Genomic DNA, 20,931 nt, shown 5'->3' with positions numbered 1-20,931 from the left:
AGTAATCGCGGTGGAAGAAAGAAGGATTGCACACAGCTTTCTGTGTACACAGTCCTACTTTTCAATTTGTTTTTACAAAGCACAAAAATAAAGGCAAAGCCATCTCTGACCTGCAAACACTATAGTCTTACACATTGGCATGAATATGACGTGTGTAAATACCTTTCACACAAAGGTAGGAGCACGCAGGATTATAACTGTCACCGGGTGGAATAGAACTGACCTCTGACCACAGATATCAGCCTGCCATTATTTTTCATGAACTGGATTTCACCTCTGTAATGATGAATGTGTGGTAACTTGATAGGATTATGTAACGGATTCATTCTCACAATGGTTGTCACGCTAAGCCTTTGCACACAGATGTGTCACTGTTTTATAGGATTGGTCAAGCTTAAAGTGATATTAACATAGAGCTACTGTAGCTAGTTAGCAGCAAGCTAGTTGGTGGAGAGTTGGTGCTTACAGTTTTACTGAAATGAAACAGTTTTACACAGGAATTTCCCTTGTATTTATGATGAATAACCATGTGAATAGCACATCAATCTACTGTTTTAAAGACTTTGGCACCACCTTCTGGTTGTACAGCAGAATCACCTCGTGATTCGAAGCTACATTAAAGCTACATTTGCACAACAATTCCTTTCAGTACATCTTCAAAGTCAGATGTTGTGTTTGTGTGGATATTTAATTAAATGAAATTGTGAATGACAAATTGTGACAAATTGTGACAAATTGCTCAAAATATGGAAATAACTGGAAAAAAAGATAAATTCCTAAAAACTGTTTGCCTTGATCTGCAATTAATGTTTTGTTTGGCTGTGCAACCAGAGTTAAAATATATATATCTTCTTATTTTTCAAAGTGCCACATTTCAACATATTGTCAGCACATTTGTCACGATTGCTCCTTTTCTAGCCCGATTTTTTGCCACATTTTAAGCTTTTATGTTCTAATTTCCTTTATGATGAGCTTTGTTCAAGAACATCCTATCTATGACTTTTTTGTTGTTGGGAGCTGACAAGTTACTAGATTGCATTATAAATGACTGGAATTCTGGTTTTCAATACGTTTTTTTAGTTTAATGGAAAGAAATTCTTAAACTATAATGAGCGATGCACTATTGTAACCTTCCATTTAAGAATGGACATAAACCTGTACATACAAAATGCTTGTAAGTTTTCACTGAGCGAATGCAGGAATATAAAAAACTTCTCTAAAACTGAACACACTGATCCTGGAATCATTACCAGAGCACGCAATAACGCCCTCCTGTTATCAGCTGCAGAGTCAGAAGAACAAAGCTGCAGGGTTGGCCATACTGGTGAGGTCGTGCAGGGACATAAACACCTCATACACACAGGTGGCCAGAGAGTTTACAGATGTAATGCAACTCTTCAACATGTTTGTGTCAGGAAAGTAGCCTCTTTCATATTGTATAGAACATGTGTTTTCCCATGCAAGACAAGTTACTCCTGTTGTTGCTTTGTAGAAACAGAACTTAGTAAAGATGAAAACTGGAATCCAGACATGTTGTGAGCATCCACCATTTGCAACATTTATGAAACACTCTCAACATTCCTGTCAAAAAAGTGTTGGAGCTAAAGTTAATAAATGTTCTGCTTGAAAGGGCCCTAGCCTGGCAGGAAGATGCAGAGATGATTATTCTGCTGGGAGAAAAGATAGATCCTCTCTGCACTTTTCCTCGGCAGACATACTCAGAAATGAAGGAATTTAGTGGGTGGTTGGTGTTGGAATAACAACTCTAACCCTAAACCAGACAGAAATGGAGGCACCACTAAAGGCCAGGAAGCATGCACTCAGCTTGATATAACAGCATATCATGTTCGTGAAACCAATTGCTCAAGACTTTTTCATTAACAATTAAAGATTAGGGAGCAATTTACAACATGTCAAGATAATTTAACAGCTTTGCCTTACGAGTTCATTTTGTAAAGTTAAGTGAGTTGAAAAACGAGTTTCTTCTGCCACCACATGGCCAACAAAGTCTGATACTAGAGGTAAATAATGATATAGGACATAAATATATATTTTTTCCATCCATTGTGGGAGAAAATAAAACAAAACCTTCCACAATAATCATCAGTCTATTTCGTCATTTTCTATCAGTCAAACAAAGACACATTATTGGCTCCTCCTGACCAGAGGATGTGTTACTATCAGTGAGTGCACACAAAACTACCACAATACATGTACCTCAACGGGCCGTCAGAACAAAAATGTAAATAATATTAAGTTGTGTCGGCCCAAAAGGCACTTCGGCCCACCGGGAAAGTACCCGGTGTGCCAGATGGCCAGTCCAGCCCTGGTTACAATTGCTGATGATATGAATGTGCAGCAAACATGATTGTACAGGTTTAGTCGTAGTTCATTAATCAAACTACAGAGATAACAACTTATGTCACAGAGTTCAGGTCTGCACAGAAGGTGCCAAAACCTGAGCGACAGGAGAGAATACAGGTCAGGGGTTGAGTGTGCTTCTACAGGTTGTGAAACCAGCTCCCTCCCTCAGACTCCTCATGTCCTCTCACACAGTTTGTAAATTGTGCAACAGTCTCATTTTCTCCTCCAATGAGAAGGCTCTGGGTTGTCTCATTTGTGGTCTTTCTTTAAAAGTTGCCAATAGAAACTGGGCGCTTGGTTCCTGGACAAAAGCCTGGTTTAGGCCGGTAATGTGTGGCCATGAATATTAATGAGCCTGTTTTAGTGTTCAAGCATCTGGTTGTCGACGGTTGGTTTCAGAAAGTTACATAAATTGCTCGACCATTGGAAATTACTTCAAATGATACTTACACTGAACAAGTTACATTTGAATTGTAGCTCCAAATTATTCCAAAGTAAAGCATTTAAACAACGAGAACAGTTACATTTCTTAAACTGAGTGTAATAATGCTTATACTGTATCATCATTTTCTAAAATGCTAGTTTTACAAAGAATAGACTAGCTTTTCTGATTAATCTATCTTGGGAAAGAACATTATAAAACATTATCAACGTGATATAGACTCCTATGGCACTACTTCTATTATATTTGATTGTATTTACTTGCACTATCTTAGCTGTTTTATTGTGTTGAACTGTTGCAGGAGCCTGTGACCTAAGATTTTCATCGACATAACTACACTGCTATGTACGAATGACAATGTAAGCCTTGAATCTTGAAAATAGCAATTTCAAAAGCAGCACAAAAGAATGTGTTTTTTATTTAGCCGGATATTTTTGGATGTATACTAAGGGTTAGTGTTTTATAAAAGGCGGTCATTCAACTAAAACTAAAAAAGCATGCGTGTTGCCCTGATACAGTGGGGCAAAAAAGTATTTAGTCAGCCACCAATTGTGCAAGTTCTCCCACTTAAAAAGATGAGAGAGGCCTATAATTTTCATCCTAGGTATACCTCAACTATGAGAGACAAAATGAGAAAAAAAAATCCAGAAAATCACATTGTCTGATTTTTAAAGAATTTATTTGCAAATGATGGTGGAAAATAAGTACTTGGTCACCTACAAACAAACACGATTTCTGGCTCTCACAGACCTGTAACTTCTTCTTTAAGAGCCTCCTCTGTCCTCCACTTGTTAACTGTATTAATGGAACCTGTTTGAACTCGTTATCAGTATAAAAGACACCTGTCCACAACCTCAAACAGTCACACTCCAAACTCCACTATGGCCAAGACCAAAGAGCTGTCAAAGGACACCAGAAACACAATTGTAGACCTGCACCAGGCTGGGAAGACTGAATCTGCAATAGGTAAGCAGCTTGGTGTGAAGAAATCAACTGTGGGAGCAATTATTAGAAAATGGAAGACATACAAGACCACTGATAATCTCCCTCGATCTGGGGCTCCACGCAAGATCTCACCCCGTGGGGTCAAAATGATCACAAGAACGGTGAGCAAAAATCCCAGAACCACACGGGGGGACCTAGTCAATGACCTGCAGAGAGCTGGGAACAAAGTAACAAAGGCTACCATCAGTAACACACTACGCCGCCAGGGACTCAAATCATGCAGTGAAGTTTGCTAGAGAGCATTTAGATGATCCAGAAGAGGATTGGGAGAATGTCATATGGTCAGATGAAACCAAAATAGAACTTTTTGGTAAAAACTCAACAAGACGTGTTTGGAGGAGAAATAATGCTGAGTTGCATCCAAAGAGAACCATACCTACTGTGAAACATGGGGGTGGAAACATCCTGCTTTGGGGCTGTTTTTCTGCAAAGGGACCAGTACGACTGATCCGTGTAAAGAAAAGAATGAATGGGGCCATGTATCGTGAGATTTTGAGTGACAACCTCCTTCCATCAGCAAGGGCATTGAAGATGAAATGTGGCTGGGTCTTTCAGCATGACAATGATCCAAAACACACCACCCGGGCAACGAAGGAGTGGCTTCGTAAGAAGCATTTCAAGGTCCTGGAGTTGCCTAGCCAGTTTCCAGATCTCAACCCCATAGAAAATCTTTGGAGGGAGTTGAAAGTCCGTGTTGCCCAGCGACAGCCCCAAAACATCACTGCTCTAGAGGAGATCTGCATGGAGGAATGGGCCAAAATACCAGCAACAGTGTGTGAAAACCTTGTGAAGACTTACAGAAAACGTTTGACCTCTGTCATTGCCAACAAAGGGTATATAACAAAGTATTAAGATTAACTTTTGTTATGACCAAAAAAAAATGTTCCACCATAATTTGCAAATAAATTCTTTAAAAATCAGACAATGTGATTTTCTGGATTTTTTTTTCTCATTTTGCCTCTCATAGTTGAGGTATACCTAGGATGAAAATGACAGGCCTCTCTCATCGTTTTAAGTGGGAGAACTTGCACAATTGGTGGCTGACTAAATACTTTTTTGCCCCACTGTATGTATGTAGAGTTCACTCTGTGTTGAAATGAAAAAGCGATATGAACAGCGACAGCACAATCCAGGATAAAATAATCTGGTGGGTTGTTTCTGTGATACATCAGTGAAAATCATGTTACTTAGCTCCTTGAAATCTTCTAATAATTATTTTTATTTTTTATTTATTTGAATAAGCTAATAACTCCATCAACCAGTGCTACTCGTATGAACTGCTTCCTAAAGCAAAGCAAGTTGTAACCTTGGGTAGAATTCCTAGAATCCCATCGCTTGTCTGATGTTATCACCCCCCATCTGAAGAGGCGGGCTTTAGTTTCCTATTTCACCTGGCTTTGCACGCCATCTGTCTTTTTTACAATGGTTGTAGGTACACATGTGCGTGTGAATAGAGAGAGTGAAACAAGAGGGAATATGCAACAGCCCGTTTAGCACGCATGTGTATTTTCTTTTCGGGGGGAGGAGAGAAGGAGCTGCCGAGTAAACAGAGGACTTTGCACCAATCAGCAGGCAAACATGCAAAGCCACCGTGACTTGCGAGTCTTGATGAACGTTAAAATCCAGAAAATAAATGTAACAACCAAAACCTACAATTAGCATATGCATAATATACTGAATAATCTATGTTGTACTACTGCTATCTTAAAAAGATGCTAAAGACATGACATACACTGGAGAAAATAATATTTTTTATCATTATTAAACTGCAATACGTCACATACTACAGTATCAAAACTGAAAAGGAATGTCCAGTATATAAGAGGAAAGCTGCAAAATGTCACTTGTAAGTCTGTTGCACACACCAGGAAATGAAAGACGTGATCATAAGTAAAGTCCCATAAGAGAATGGTTAAAAGGAGACAAAATGTTCTCCACATATTCCACTGGGAATCTCATCTTGCTCTGTTTTCCTGTGGTTACGCAATACCCTTCCTGCAAAATCACCCTGAACTTCCTGTGGAATTTTGAACACACACATACAAAGTCACTCCCACTTGCACACACATAAAGCTGCCTCCTAAACACAGTTACCACTAGCTCTTGGACTGAGCCACTTTGCACTATAGAGAAGAAGCGATGAGCCGCAGGGTGTGGTTTTCTGCACTTGGGCTGCTGGCCCGGCTGTGCTGCCTCAGTATGGGGCCCGTGGAGGGGGGGAAGGTGCTGGTTGTGCCTGTGGATGGGAGCCACTGGCTCAGCATGAAAATACTGGTGAAGGAGCTCAGCGAGAGGGGACATGACATTTTGGCCCTGGTGCCAGAAACCAGCCTGTTGATCCATGGCTCAGAGAGCTTCAAGACAGAGGTCTACCCTGTCCCCTTTACCAAAGCAGAACTGGATGGAAATTTCAAAGAGCTGAAGGATGGAGTGTTCCTCAAGCCGCCGAAGGTCACAGATTTGTTTATCAACTTGCAGCGTGTGGTAAACTTCACGACAGTTCAGGTGACAGCCTGCGAGAGTTTGCTGAACAACCAGCCTCTAATGGGTCGACTGAGGGAAGGGGGCTTCGATGTTTTGTTAACAGACCCATTCCTTCCCTGCGGCTCTGTCCTGGCTCATATCTTTAACATCCCAGCAGTTTATTTCCTGCGGGGACTTCCATGTGAGATGGATCTAAAAGCTAACCAGGTCCCCTCTCCTCGTTCTTACATTCCTGTGGCTTTCTCTGGTAACACGGACATCATGACATTCCCACAGAGAGTCAAAAACATGCTCATGTCTTTTCTGGAGTCCTACATGTGCAGAATTATCTATGCACACTTTGACGATCTGGCCCGAAAGTACATAGGAGACGACATGACCTACAGTAAACTTCTCAGTAATGGTGCAATCTGGCTTCTCAGATACGACTTTACTTTTGAGTGGCCCAGACCGCTCTTGCCAAACATGGTTTTTATTGGCGGTATCAATTGTGGAAAGAAGTCTCCTCTGCCTGCGGTGAGTATTCAAAGAATGTATCTCCGTGTAAACAAGCAACAGTTACATCTGGAATCACTCCAGGCAAAATGCATACTGGTGTTGAGTCAGACTGAAGCAAAGCCATTTAAAGTTGATGTAATGAAGTCTACACCATAACATAGAAAAAATACTTGCCAACAGTTTTATATATAAACAATTCATTAAAAGACAATGAGTCTATAGGTTCTTCACTATGACTCTATAGGCACAGAGCACTTAAGTAATCATTGTCTATAGACAATGATTACTTAAGTGCTCTGTGCCTACCTAATCTGCAAATGGGTAACTTTGTGCCATGTTAGCCAAAATAAGTAACTCAGGAAGCATAAAGACATCCACTAAGTATTACAAAAAACCTAGATTTCGGGGGCTTGCAAAATATTTCAAAAACTATAATAGATTTCCTGTAGTACAAGACAGTACTTTGACCTTTGATGTGAATCTGGAGAGAAATATGTTCCAGTAGCAAAACGCAAGTACTTAAATGATTGCTAAGATTGTTGTGTCTGGTAATCAGGATTAACTAACAATGCACTCACAGCATTGTGAAATAACAGGTTTTTTCTGCAGTGTGTGAGATTTGAACAAGCGGATTTGTTGAATATGGCCAGTTTAATCTCTGAAAAGAAGTAAGGGGCCCTGTTGTGTTAACAGTAATCAAATGCTCTACTGGGGCAAAGGGTTTGTTAACATAAGCACAGAGGACATTTTTTCTATTGCTGAATGTTGATCAAATTAATTCCTTTCAATATATCAGTAAATGGGGCGAAGCCTGCAAGCTAGTTCAGGCAGTCAACTAGAGCACCAATCATACATTAACATGTGACGCACCTCGTCCCTCTTACAACCAACCAAACACATTCTCCTAAACATGCCGCTCTATTTAAGCTGCCATGTCCTCCTGCCTCTGCCTCGCTATGCTGCTGCTGCCACTGCTGTGTTCACGTGCCTCAGTATTGCTACAATCATGTTCCTGCTGCTGTGTTTCATGTTGCTGCTGCTCGCCTGCCCCACCACCACCCCAGCTCCACCCCAGCTTCCACCTGTAGGCTCGGGGATAGTTATCTAATCATCACTCAATGTTCTTTGTAAATCTATGGAGTGATGAGGCCCGAGCCTAGACGCCAAACTCAAACTATATGCTGCTTATAATACACATATTAAGAAACACGTGAGTTGTCTGACTGAAATATATGATGCAAGTTTTAATGACTGCACTCAACAATAAAAAGCTGCTGAACTTTTGTCATTTGACCATCCGTGCACCCTACCCTGTTTTATCTTCCAAACTAATTGTTGTGTCTTTTTAACCTTCCTGCAGGACTTGCAGGAGTTTGTGGATGGATCAGGAGATGACGGATTTATCGTCTTCACCCTGGGATCAATGGTGTCCAGCATGCCAATGGAGAAGGCGAAACAGTTTGTTGATGCATTCAGGCAAATTCCTCAAAGGGTAAAAAACCCCAGATAAATCACTTAACTGAGATTAAATGCAATCAGTGTATGCAAAAACAACTACTTTTCTTAGACTTCTATTTAAATAAGACACACATCTCTAACTACACAATCACTGCTTGAATTTGCATTTAAGTCGGAGATTTTCACACTACATGATCAAGCCCTTATCAGTTTGACGCATAGCACTTTGTTCCTTGCCTTGCATTGTTGTTAACATGGCACACTTTATTGCATTACGTGAACAATTTGCATGTGTTAACATTCTTTAAATTAAGAGGTATTGTTTGTATTTCAGGTTGTGTGGAGATACACTGGAGACCTACCTAAAGATTTACCAAAGAACGTGAGACTCATGAAGTGGTTACCTCAGAATGATCTCCTAGGTGTGTTTAAGTCCAAGATTTGCTACCAATCAAGTTGTTTTGTGGTGGCCTAGAACTTTAAGTGTTTTTTTTCTGCTTCTCAGCCCATCCCAAAGTGAGAGCCTTCATCACACATGGAGGTACCCACGGTATCTATGAGGGTATCTGCCATGCTGTACCCATGTTGATGTTTCCACTGTTTGGGGACCAGGGGGACAACGTGCACCGCATGGTGGCCCGCGGTGTTGCAGTTAAACTTGGAATTTACGATGTGACAACTGAAAGCCTATTAGCTGGACTAAATACAATCATCCATGACAAAAGGTAAGTGTCAAATTAAACTTTATTGAATAATAAATTCACTATTGAGTGCTGTGCACCTGCACCAGATATACAAAGGGTTAAACTAAAACTATAAAAACACTACTAGATGAGTAAAACTCCACAGGAAAACTTTTATTTTGAGTAAGTCAAACACATGCGTAGGCTCTCATACATTGTAAACAAATGAAAATGTATTGAAATGTATAACTATTTCTTGCAGAACTACCATTGCAAATGCAGCTTCAGAAATACCTATTTAAAATCATTACTCTTGTTTATCTGCAATATCTTTGGCATTTGCATCTTGTTTTATAGATGTATATTGCAAACAGGGTCAATGAAGATAGTTGTATTGTAGTTTGTGAAGATATATGATTGGACTTCTGATAAAACTGAGATTATCATATTAACTTGTTTTAAAAAAAAAAAAATTAATTTCCCCCCCCCAGTTACAAGGAGAACATAGTGAGGCTGTCTGAGATTCATCTGGACCGTCCAGTCCCGCCTCTGGACCTGGCTGTTTTCTGGACTGAGTTTGTCATTAGGCACAAAGGAGCCGAACACCTACGGGTCGCTGCACACGACTTAAACTGGATTCAGTACCATAGCCTGGATGTCATCGGCATTTTAATCTTAATTATAATCACTTTTCTGTGGATGACACTGAAAGGCTGCTTGTTCTGCACCCGCAAGTGTTGCGGAAGGAGGACTCCAAAAAAAAAGAAAGAGTAGTGTTTATAACAGTCACTAAGTTTTATAAGCTCTGTAATGAAGACGATAGTATATGTTGAAACACTGCAATGGTTTTTATACTGGTGTGTGTGTGTGTGTGTGTGTGTGTGTGTGTGTGTGTGTGTGTGTGTGTGTGTGTGTGTGTGTGTGTGTGTGTGTGTGTGTGTGTGTGTGTGTGTGTGTGTGTGTGAGCGTGTGTTGGTGTGTGTGTGTGTGTGTGTGTGTGTGTGTGTGTATAATATGTCTGTTTGTACACTATGCTTAAAATAAAATCTGTTCAAGTGCCATTACTACATTGTCTGCAATCCATGTGAAACATGCTACTTCCTGTGATTGATTGAAGCCAAGATCTGAAAAGCCAACCTAAGAACAAATAAAAACATTTTTTAAAACTTGTATGAAATAATTTGTGCCAAACTACAAAATACATTGTTGTACCTTATTTATAAACCTATTACATTCAGGTTTCTCCACAGGACTCCTTTTTGTGCAGTACTGTTGTTTTATGGAAAATGAATTGTACTTCCTTTAATTGAGTTGACTTTAATCATTTGCGAATACACTAGCAAATAGTTGTATACTGTTTAGTTGAGTTAGTGCAAGTTGGCAAGCTAACAACAAGTGCAGTATAACTGACTTTTGAAGTATAATTCAACAGCATACTTTCCTTTCTCTTCAACCTTTTCTTCTCCATTTCAGCACCATGTGTAACTATTGGAGCTAGGAATACAATCCATTTGAATGACTGCAAGCAAGCAGTCATTTTCAGGAATGCATTTTCAGGAAGGCTGTTGGCTCTTGTTTACAAAGCGATAGCGTTTGTGTTTCAGTCAGAGCTTCAGGCAGCGGTTATCACCTGAGGCATCACCTAACAATCAATTCCTAGTACTGACTCCACCTTCGTGAAGCTAACAACAAAATAACTGACATTTTGGTAACCACAACCCGAACGTGAGCACAATATTCAGCTCAGTCCACAAATGTAAAAAGAGTGTCATCTTTTATTACACTTGGATTGGGTTGGATTTGATTAAATCAAGACTCCATTGGAGTAATTGGTGTTGGTGCTGAGCCAGTATAATCTCCCCTCAAAAGTACTACACCATGCAGGTACAGAAAAAAATGTGCACTAAAATGTGTATTGTCATTTCCGGAAAGAGCACTTCTGAGTGGAAGTCAGCTTTAGTATTAATAGCACTAGTGGAGCAAAATGTGTCAACTTTTAGAGTCTAATTTTAAAATAGTGTATGTCCTGAATATTGAGGTAAAACAAAGGACCTTGTGTCATTTTTGGTGAATTACCCATACCGTACATACAATATTTGCCTTCTAATTGTTTAATCGAAAGCAAACTGCATACCACACCTTTCACTATTGTCACTTTCAGTTTTAACATCTTTGGTGCTTATTTTTTACTGTTGAAAAAGAGCTTTGGACAAAAAGAGAGCTCAAAGGGCTGCCATAGTCTATTGTGGTATAACCACCTTTAAGTGGATGCAGATTTTGTTGTGCAGCTTATCCTATTGGCATGTCTTCCAATTATTAGGGAAGCTGTTTATAAGTGTAAACTTCTGCAAATGATTTACATTATGGAGACTGCACAGATGGTTACTGTATTCAGTTTGTAAGTTGTTGTTTTGCAAGCTAGATTTTCTCACCTCGGTAAACATTTGTATAAAGAACATTTTCCCAGAATAATTTCCCTGAGCTCCATTTACTACAATACTACAATATACCAAGTGTAATTTACTTGGTATCAAAATATGATTTTCAGCTCAACATTTTACAGCAAAACCAAATTCAGTCGTACAACATATCCTTTTGTTTTCCACATATTAAAATCTGATGGAACGTGGACTGACTGCCTTAGCTGCCTGCCTGCTCTCATCAATGGTCAAATGTAACACTTTATGTGTGTAAAGTGTATATTGTTGTAACACAAATCTTTAAATCTAATCAGGGTCATTTGATAGGTCCACTTGCCTTATAACCCCACAAATCTGTTTTCCGTGGTAGTGACGAAAGTGTAATATTTTATTCTGGTCCAAAATGACATAATACTGTAAACATTAAAGCCTGCTTCAGCTCTACCTATTCAAATAACTTGTGGGAGGGCATTTAATGTAACTTCCCTTCCATAAATAAAAACAGCAAGATGTCTAGGTTAAAAGAGTTTTTTTTCACCTGTTTAATAACTCGTCCTACACCATGCCAGTTTCAAAGTATCAAATGACATGCCTATCAAGGGATGATCAAACAACATTCTTTCACTTCCAAGATCAAGTGTGTAGCCAAGTGTTTCATGTTTTGTTGATACAAGGTTCAACAATTAAAATAGATGTTATTTGCTTTTAATCTACCCCAAGAAATCCTACCAATGTCCAGCAATCCACAATATTTCAGATAATGTATCTTTGCAAATATGCAGCTATAGAATCATCTTTTTTATTTACAGCAACTCATAACACTGGAATTACAAATTGTACTTGAGCTTTAGCATGTAATTCTATCATAGGGTTAGGGTTAGGAGCACAGTGGGCATGTCGGTGACTCTTCCATGCCCCATGTGTGAAGGTTTGATGGGCTTGGGAGCACATCGTACACTGCCTGAACACGAAACCTGATGCGATGTGGCTCTGCTTTCCAAAGCTCAGCCCATGTTTCTTTTCTCTCGATCGCATTCTCCAATCTTTACCATGCTCCCTTTCATTTCATCCCCACCGCCTTGCAGGTTCTCGTCTCCTCCACTGCTGCTCGCACTTCCTCCTGAACCAGTGCGACCACTCCCACCAGTCTCCTGTGGTGAAGTCTTGCCTCTACTTCCTGAACAGCTTCCTCTGCCCTCCACTTCCTGCCTGTCTTCACTTAGATGCCAACTCCTGCCACTTTAGGATCCCTTGAGTCCATGTCCTGCAATACCTCTGTGGCTTGTGTGACCTTGAATTGATCCTCCAAGGATTTAAAAGGCAGTTGCAGTTTGTTGTTGCGCCCATAGAGAGCTATGCTGCTCAGACTCTTGGGTAGCCCAAGCCATTTCCTTCTAAGGTTTCGACAATGGAGATTGGAACTGCATAGATGAGGAGGGGCCAAAGGATTCTAGGAAGAATGCTGTGCTGATACGCCCAGGCTTTGAACTTTCCAGGTAGGCCAGAATTGTCCAAAGATATCAGTCGGCCATCCAACTCAGTTCAGTGCAGGTCAACTGGATGGATATTTTGTCCCTCAGAGAGCTGTCAAAAACCTTGCCTAAGCTTTTGACTGGCTTCTCTGTGATGTTTGGGATGACTGTGCCTTCAATGTTAAACCAGAACTTGTCTTCTTCCTTGCCTATCCTCAGCACCGTGGACCGTGATTTGTCTGGTTTAAATCGCATCCGGTCCCACTTCATCAGTCTTTCGAGCCCCTGCAGAATCCATCGGCAGCCTCGGACTGATTCAGCGGTGACTGTGATGTCATCCATGAATGCCCTGACTGGTGGTTGCCGTTGAGTGGACTTCTGCACTCTAGAACAGCAATCTTTGTGAGCATGTTCATAGCTACGGAGATTAGTGTCACAGAGATAGTGCACCCTGTGATGATACCAATCTCCACTCTGTGCCAGCTTGAGGTGACTGCTCCTGAAGAGACCCTCATCATGAAGCTGTTGTAATAGTCAGCAATGAGGTTTATGATCCTGCTGGGGACGTGATGTTTTGTCAGAGTGAGTTGCACCAGCTTGTGTGGAATGGAGCTGTATGCGTTTGCCAAGTCGAGCCAAACCACTGATAGATTTCCCTTGTTTTCTCTGACCTCCCTAATGAGTTGATTCAACACACCGTTGTGCTCCAGACAGCCTGGCATCCCCGATATGCCACCCTTCTGGACTGATGTGTCGATGTAGGTGTTCTTGGCCAGGTAGGCGCAGAGCCGGTTGGAAAGCTGAAGAATAGCTTTGCCTCGACACACAAACAGGGAGATGATGCGGAACTGGTCTATCTGGGTGGGGTTATCATCCTTTGGGATCCATACTCCTTCCACCACTCTCCACTGAACTGATATCTTCCCCCTTCTTCAGAAAAGTCGCAAGAACTTCCACAGACGCAGCAAAAGTTTTGGACAGTTCTTATACACTTTGTAAGAAGTGCTGTTTGGTCCTGGAGCAGAGCTTGCCCTTGCTTTGGGAACAACCTCTGTGACTTACATAAGATGCATCCCTGACAAACTGAACTGCACCTTCGGGTTCAGGAGGATGATCTATTCTACTGTATGAGGATGTTTCATTCTCCCAGCTCCTCTCGGGGTCGCTGTATGTCTGCTTAAGATGTTTGTCTATTTCTTCTTGCTTGCATGCCGGTTTTCCACTTCGCTTCCGTCCCAGCATCTCCTTGGTGAAATTGAAGGGGTTGGCAACAAAGACAGCATGTTTTTGGGCCCTATTTCGTCGTCGCCTAAGATGCCACTTAGCCCGATGGAGGACCTGAATCTTCTTTCGGAAGAATGAACATCAGCTGAGCCAAGCCGATGCGCACATCTTCTCTCACCTCCTTGAACTGGGACTTCAGTGAATTCAACTCCTTCCTGATTTTCTGGATCCTTACAGCTCGTTGGTTCTTTACGTAAGGTGTTCTAGGGCTCTTTTCCTTATCTCCAAAACGTTCCACTGCGATAATGACAATGATTGCTGCCATGGCTTTCAGCTTTTGATCTGCCACTCCCTTCCCTGTTGCCTCCAGAATCTGGTCAACATCATGATTACACTCCTTCCACCGTGAGGTTATGTTTGATGCCGGCCATTTGATCCGTCGTCTCTCAGACTTTGTGCTCAAGGGATTAGTGGACAACACTTGGAGGTTCTGAGTACCGTGGGGTGACTCCGGGCCTGGCTCCTCTTGCTTCTCATCAGGTTGGAAACCTGTGCGTTGTGCTGCTCCTGCTCCCACCAGACACTTCATCCTAGCTTAGTGGATCTTCAAGCCGCGATTTTTCTTGCACATTTTGCCACATACACACTGTTTGCTCATAGTCGTTTGTTCATTAATAATAATAATAATAATATGAATACATTCTATTTGTAAAGCACCTTTCATTGCTAACAGAAATTCCAAGGTGCTACAGGAGGCATAATAAAAACAAACAAAATAAAGAAAAGTTTAATCAAAAGCTTTTTTTAAAAGAAAGGTTTTTAGGCCTTTCTTGGTCTGTGGAGTCCTCAGGTGGTCTTGGAGGGAATTCCACAAGTGAGGAGCAGCTGCACAGAAAGCTTGATCCCCCATTGTGCAGAGATTGGTCCTCGGGGGGCGAACCAGATAGTTGGTTGTGGAGCGGAGGTTGCGTGTGGAGGTTTGTGATGTGAGTAGTTCCTTCAGGTATGGAGGAGCGTTCCCGTGGATGCATTGATGGGTCAGTAGTGCGATCTTGGATTTGATCCTGAATGAGACAGGAAGCCAGGGGAGGGAATGAAGGACGGGTGTGATGTGGTTGTATTTTCTCACCCTCATCAGGATCCTAGCGGCACTGTTCTGTACGTATTGGAGCTTCTGAAGGCTCCCGCTAGGAGTCCCGATGAGGAGAGCGTTGCAGTAATCGAGCCATGAGGAGACAAAGGCATGGACCAGTTGTTCAGCATCTGACAGGGAGAGTGTGGGACGGAGTTTTGAAATGTTCCTGAGGTGGTAGAAGGAGGTTTTGCACAGGTGTTTGATGTGGGTGTCAAAGGTCAGATGTTGGTCAAATCTTACACCAAGGTTGGTAACTGCTGTGGAGAGGGGTATGTTTTGACCAGAAAAGGTGATGTGGGTTATGGGGGATGACTGGACCTGGTTTGGTGTACCAACTAAAATAGCTTATGTTCTGGAGCTATTAAGCTAAAAGAAGTTTTGTTGCATCCAAGCTTTTATCTCCTCAATGCAGGTGTTAAAGGATGTTGATGGGAACGGTGATGATGATGGTGACAGTGAGGAAGCATGTGGAATAGGGTCTGTCTTTATATATAGCTGAGTGTCATCAGCGTAGCAATGGAATTATATTCCATGCTTGCTGATGACACGGCCAAGGGGGAGTGTACAGGGTGAACAGAGTGGGCCCAAGGACCATCCCTTGAGGGACACCACAGGTGACAGGGTGTGTCTGGGACCTCGCACCTCCCAAGGAGACGTACTCTGTTCTTCCAGACAGGGAGGGCTGGAACCAGCTCAGGGCGGAGTCAGAGAGTCTGATGGTGTATTGGAGGCGCTGAAGGAGGATGTTATGGTCGACAGTGTCGAATGCTGCAGTCAGATCCAGGAGGATGAGGAGAGATGGGGATCCAGTGTCAGCCGCCATCAACAGGTCGTTTGTGAAACCTGACCAGAGCTGTTTCAGTGCTGTGGGCGGAACGGAAACAGGACTGGAATTTTTCAAAGAGGCCGTTTAGTTGGAGATGGTCCTGAAGCTGGGCGGCAACTACTTTTTCCAGCACCTTGGCTAGAAATAGGAGGTTGGAGATGGGCCTGTAGTTGGCGAGGACATCTGGGTCTAGGGTGGATTTTTTGAGAAGGGGTCTGACGACGGCAGTTTTAAGAGCCGATGGAACATGACCAGCCTTGAGGGAGCTGTTGATGACATCGGTGATCATGTGACTTATAGCCGAGATGTTCGATTTGACAAGGACTGGGGTAGAGGGTCTAGTGTGCAGGTGGAGGGTTTCATCTTGCAGGTGATGTCCTCAACCTCTTGCTGAGAGATCTCCGTGAAGCAGCAGAGCGGTTGGAAAATCCCATGCCTTGGTTTAACAGTAGGGACAGACACAGCGCAAGGGGTGGAGAGAAGAGAGTGAATAGTGGCAACTTTTTGTCCTGAAGAAAGTAACAAAGTTATTGCACTGCTCTTCTGAAGTGTCGATGTGTGAGGGAGTTTGTGGCTTGAGGAGATGATCAACAGTAGAGAAAAGCTGCTTGGAGTTTCCAGGATTTTTACTGATGATGTCGGAGTAGAATTGTGATCGTGCTTTTTTGAGTGACTTTGAATAGGTTTTTTGATGTTCCTGATAGGCTAATCTGTGAACGGTGAGTCCAGATCGTGCGAGGCGCCGCTCGAGTACACGCCCAGCTGCCTTCATGCTACGTAACTCTGAAGTGAACCAATGGGCTGAGCGGGAGAAGCTGACTGTTCGTGATTTCAGTGGGGCGTGGAGATCCAGGACAGTACTCAGGGTTTTGTTGTAGTATTCCACTGATTCACTGACTGTAGTGAAGTTTGCAGAGGGGGGGATTTGCTGCAGGTCCAAAGTCATGATGTCTGTGTCGATGTGTTTCAGATTTCTGAAATAGATTTGACGTTTGGGCTTGATATGGTGAGACAATTTGAACTCCATCGAAGCAACCTTGTGATCCGACACTCCCAGATTGTACACCAACAGATTTGTAATGGGGGCAGAGTCAGTGATAACCAGGTCAAGCGTGTGCACACTGGTGTGTGTGGGGACATCAACATGCTGTTTGAGGTTGAGAACATCCAGTAGTTGCAAGAAGTCAGCTGCAGTTTGGCGGGAGGGGGTGTCAACACGGATGTTCAAATCCCCGAGTATGACAGTATAGTGGTACAGACTGAAGAAAGAAGTTCATTTATCTCTGAGATGAAGGCTGGGTTTGGTTGGGTGGCCGGTAGATGAGAAAAATAGTCATGGGGAAAGGGGGTTTGCATTTGAATGCGAGGCATTCAAAGCAGGATAGGTCAGGAAGAGACAAGGGGGTCAGTTTCAGGTCACTGCGGTGTATTACGGCTAAGCCTCCACCGTGACCAGTGTGGCGGGCTTTCTCCAGGTAATTATAGCCAGGAGGACAGGTTTCATTTAGGACTGAAAAGGCCTCTGGCTGATGCTAGGTCTCAGTAAGACACATTAAGTCAATCCCCCTATCTAGGATGTGATCATGTATGAGACATGATTTATTAGTGAGGAATTGTGTGTTAAATAGTTCTATTTTGAGGCTTGATGAGACGGTGCTACAGTATGTAGAGGAAGAAGTAGGCTGAAATCCACTCCACGTTTTCTGTCCTGCTTGGTGTGAAGAAGTTTTGCGGTGTTTCCAGAGCTACTACTAGTACCATGAGCGGCGGTATTCTGATGATGTGAAAACAGGGCGACAGTGCGCTCAGCTGACCATAGTGATGGAATGGAGTCTCCAGACTGGGAATAAACAAACTTTATACGGGAGCTTCTGTGGATATAGCGCCTTCGGCGTAGAATTCCAAGTTGTTTAAGTGCTGAGATACAGGTTGGAGTGCTGTAATGTCTTAACTCGAGCAGCTGCGTGATGGAGTACTTTAGCGTCATGCCGGTCCGGACAGATGCAGAGATGGTAGTTGGTAGTTGTGTTTGCCACGGACCTGCCGACCAGAGATGGGGAAAGAGCCAGAAACACAGAAAGATCCACAGCATGGCAGATGATCGAGCTAGGTGGAGAAGTTGAGCTGGAGTTATTTGTGGTAGGTGTCGCTGTTGGCGTAGCGGCTAACCTTATTAGCCACTCGTAGCTCAATAAGGTTGAGCTACCTTATTAGCCACTCGTAGCTTAGACGTTAGTAGCTCGTCCAGCCGATGAGGGATTTGCAGGAAAGCGGAGTATTGTCTGGGTATAGTTGGTATAAGCATCCATATAATCCGTGCAACAACAAAAGAAAAGCAGTAGAATCCTTGCTAAAAATAACAAAAAGATGCTACGAGGGAGAAACGGCAACAGGCCGTGCCAGCGTCCTCTCTAACTCTCAGATCATTGCTTGGGTCTGATGCCGTTGTGTCTGTCCGAATTAGGTGCTTCTCCTCCCCCCCTCTCTGGCACCCCTGGTGGTATTTATCCATTCGATTCATCGTAGCTTTTTGTGTGTGTCTTCCTCTCAGAAGACGTAGATTAGGTTGCCAGCCGGCTGATCAGACCCCAGCTTGTGTCCAGATGGCGAGCTAATATTGCCTCCACCTCTCGCGAGCCACAGCCATCTTGATGGTCTCTCTGCCGCTTCGGTGGTACTGCTGATGGCTCTCCTCCTCCTTTCCCCCTCAATACTCATGATACTTAGGGCTCTGGTCAAAGAACGAGCAGCAAAACCCCTGCATCCTACCTCCACTGGGAGAAACCTTGCTCTCCACCCAGCCTGCTGGCAGCTGTTAAGCAGTCCTGTGCACTTGGAAAGCTTCCTCTCAAAGGCCTCTTTCAAACGATCTTCCCGGACTGTCAGCTCCAGAAGTACAACTTGCTTGGGGGAGTCAGATACAAGCACAATGGCTGGTCCCAAGGTGGTGGCTGTGATGTAATTTGTGAACTTTAGCTGTTTCTCAAGGTCAACCAGCAGCCGCCAGTCCTTTCGCAGTGGTCAGGATGCCTGCAGATGTGTCAAGGTGCGTTTTGGCACCAAAGGTCTGCTTGGAGGATCTGGACCGCTTTGCTGACTCGATTCCTGCTGCAATAGCTTCAGCTACAGACTTAAGGACCTGGTAATGCCTCCAACGGTACCGCCCTTCTCCGAGCACCTTTGGGCAGCAGCATAGGATGTGCTCCAAGGTTCCTCACGTGGGCATGCTGGTGACTCTTCTATGCCCCATGTGTAAAGGTTCGATGGGCCAGGTAGCACATTGTACACTGCCTGAACAAGAAACTTGCGATGCGATATGACTCTGCTTTCCAAAGCTCAGCCCATGTTACTTTTCTCTCAATTGCATTCTCCCATTGCATCCTCACTGTTGTTTCATCCCCACTGCCTTGCAGGTTCTGGTCCCTGCTTATTGCACTTCATCTTGAACCAGGTGGCACCTTTCCTTCCCTCTACTAGTGGTTATTTGAGGATTTGGAAAGGAGACAAATCCAGCTCTGCCCTGTGTGAGCAATCCCAAAAGCCTCCTGTGGTTCAGTATTGCGTCTGCTTCCTGAACAGCTTCCTCTGCCCTCAACTTCCAGCCCGTCTTCACTTGGAGGCTGGCTCCTGCTACTTTAGGATAACTTGAGTCCCTGCGCTGAACTTCCTCCCTGGCTCTTGTGACCTTGAATTGTTCCTCCAAGGATTTGAAGGGCAGTTGCAGTTTGTTGTTGCGACCATAGAGAGCTATACTGCTCAGACTCTTGGGCAGCCAAAGCCATTTCCTGAGATGGTTGCTGACCCTCCTCTCTAAGGTTTTGAGGATGGAGATTGGAACTGCATAGATGAGGAGGGGCCAAAGGACTCTAGCAAGAATTCCGTGATGACACACCCAGGCTTTGAACTTTCCAGGTAGGCCAGACTTGTCCTCAAATTTCAGCTAGCCTTCCAGCCTTCCGGGCATTGTCGGGTGACTTGGGGCCTGGTTCCTCCTGAGGTATATAATCTATTATATACCTCTAAGCATTTTCAAAAATGTTAGTCTTCCCCAACAAGCAATAGTCTAGCTTTTTCAGATTTATATATCTTGAGAAAGAAAATTCTAAAACTTTATCAGCTTGAAATAGCAATTTCAAAAGCAGCACCATTTTTAGCCGGCTATGTTTGGATGAATCCAAAGAGTAAGTGTTTTATAATAGGCGGTCTTTCACCTAAAACAAAAAAAGCATGTATGTTGCCCTGATATGTATGTAGAGTTCACTCTGTGTTGAAATGAAAAAGCGATATGAACAGCGACAGCACAATCCAGGATAAGATAATCTGGTGGGTTGTATGTCTGATACATCAATGAAAATCATGTTACTTAACTCCTTCAAGTGTTCTAAATATGTTTTACTAATTTGAATAAGCTAATAACTCGATCAATCAGTGCTACTCTTATGAACTGCTTCTTAAAGTAAAGCAAGTTGTAACCTTGGATACAATTCCTAGAGGTGGGCGTTGGTTTCCTATTCCACTTGGCTTTGCACGCCTTCTGTCTATTTACAATGGTTGTAGGTACACATGTGCGTGTGAATAGAGAGAGTGAAAAAAAAGAAAAAAAAGAGTGACAGCCCATTTAGCACGCATGTGTATTTTCTTTTCAGAGGGAGGAGAGAAGAACCAGCCTAAGTAAACAGAGGACTTTGCACCAATCAGCAGGCAAACATGCAAAGCCACCGTGAATTTCATCTTGCTCTGTTTTCCTGTGGTTACGCAATACCCTTCCTGCAACATCACCTTGAACTTTGTGCAGACACACACACACACACACACACACACACACACACACACACACACACACACACACACACACACACACACACACACACACACACACACACACACACACACACACACACACACACACACACACACACA

The 20,931-nt window shown here is 43.0% G+C and overlaps 1 protein-coding gene across 1 annotated transcript; it reads left to right on the top strand.

Annotated features, from left to right (window-relative positions):
- The first annotated feature begins 5,883 nt into the window (after positions 1–5,883).
- LOC307030065 (UDP-glucuronosyltransferase-like) lies at positions 5,884–10,100 on the top strand. Its single transcript, XM_079666283.1, has 5 exons — positions 5,884–6,811; positions 8,154–8,285; positions 8,586–8,673; positions 8,757–8,976; positions 9,426–10,100. Exons 1-5 carry the CDS (start codon positions 5,951–5,953, stop codon positions 9,706–9,708), a joined length of 1,584 nt encoding a protein of 527 aa, XP_079522409.1. The 5' UTR covers positions 5,884–5,950; the 3' UTR covers positions 9,709–10,100.
- The last annotated feature ends 10,831 nt before the right edge of the window (positions 10,101–20,931 follow it).

Source organism: Notothenia rossii (genome assembly GCF_949606895.1).
Source record: "Notothenia rossii genome assembly, chromosome: 2".
Lineage (NCBI taxonomy): Eukaryota > Metazoa > Chordata > Actinopteri > Perciformes > Nototheniidae > Notothenia > Notothenia rossii.
Note: the sequence above shows the minus strand (reverse complement) of the source record. Positions and strands in the feature narration are given on the sequence as shown.

Excerpts from the sequence above, each read along its gene's own strand:
- LOC307030065 (XM_079666283.1), top strand. The coding sequence starts at position 5,951 with ATGAGCCGCAGGGTGTGGTTTTCTGCACTTGGGCTGCTGGCCCGGCTG. Across the intron at positions 6,812-8,153 it reads AGAAGTCTCCTCTGCCTGCG|GACTTGCAGGAGTTTGTGGA; the intron begins GTGAGTATTCAA and ends ACCTTCCTGCAG. Across the intron at positions 8,977-9,425 it reads ACAATCATCCATGACAAAAG|TTACAAGGAGAACATAGTGA; the intron begins GTAAGTGTCAAA and ends TCCCCCCCCCAG.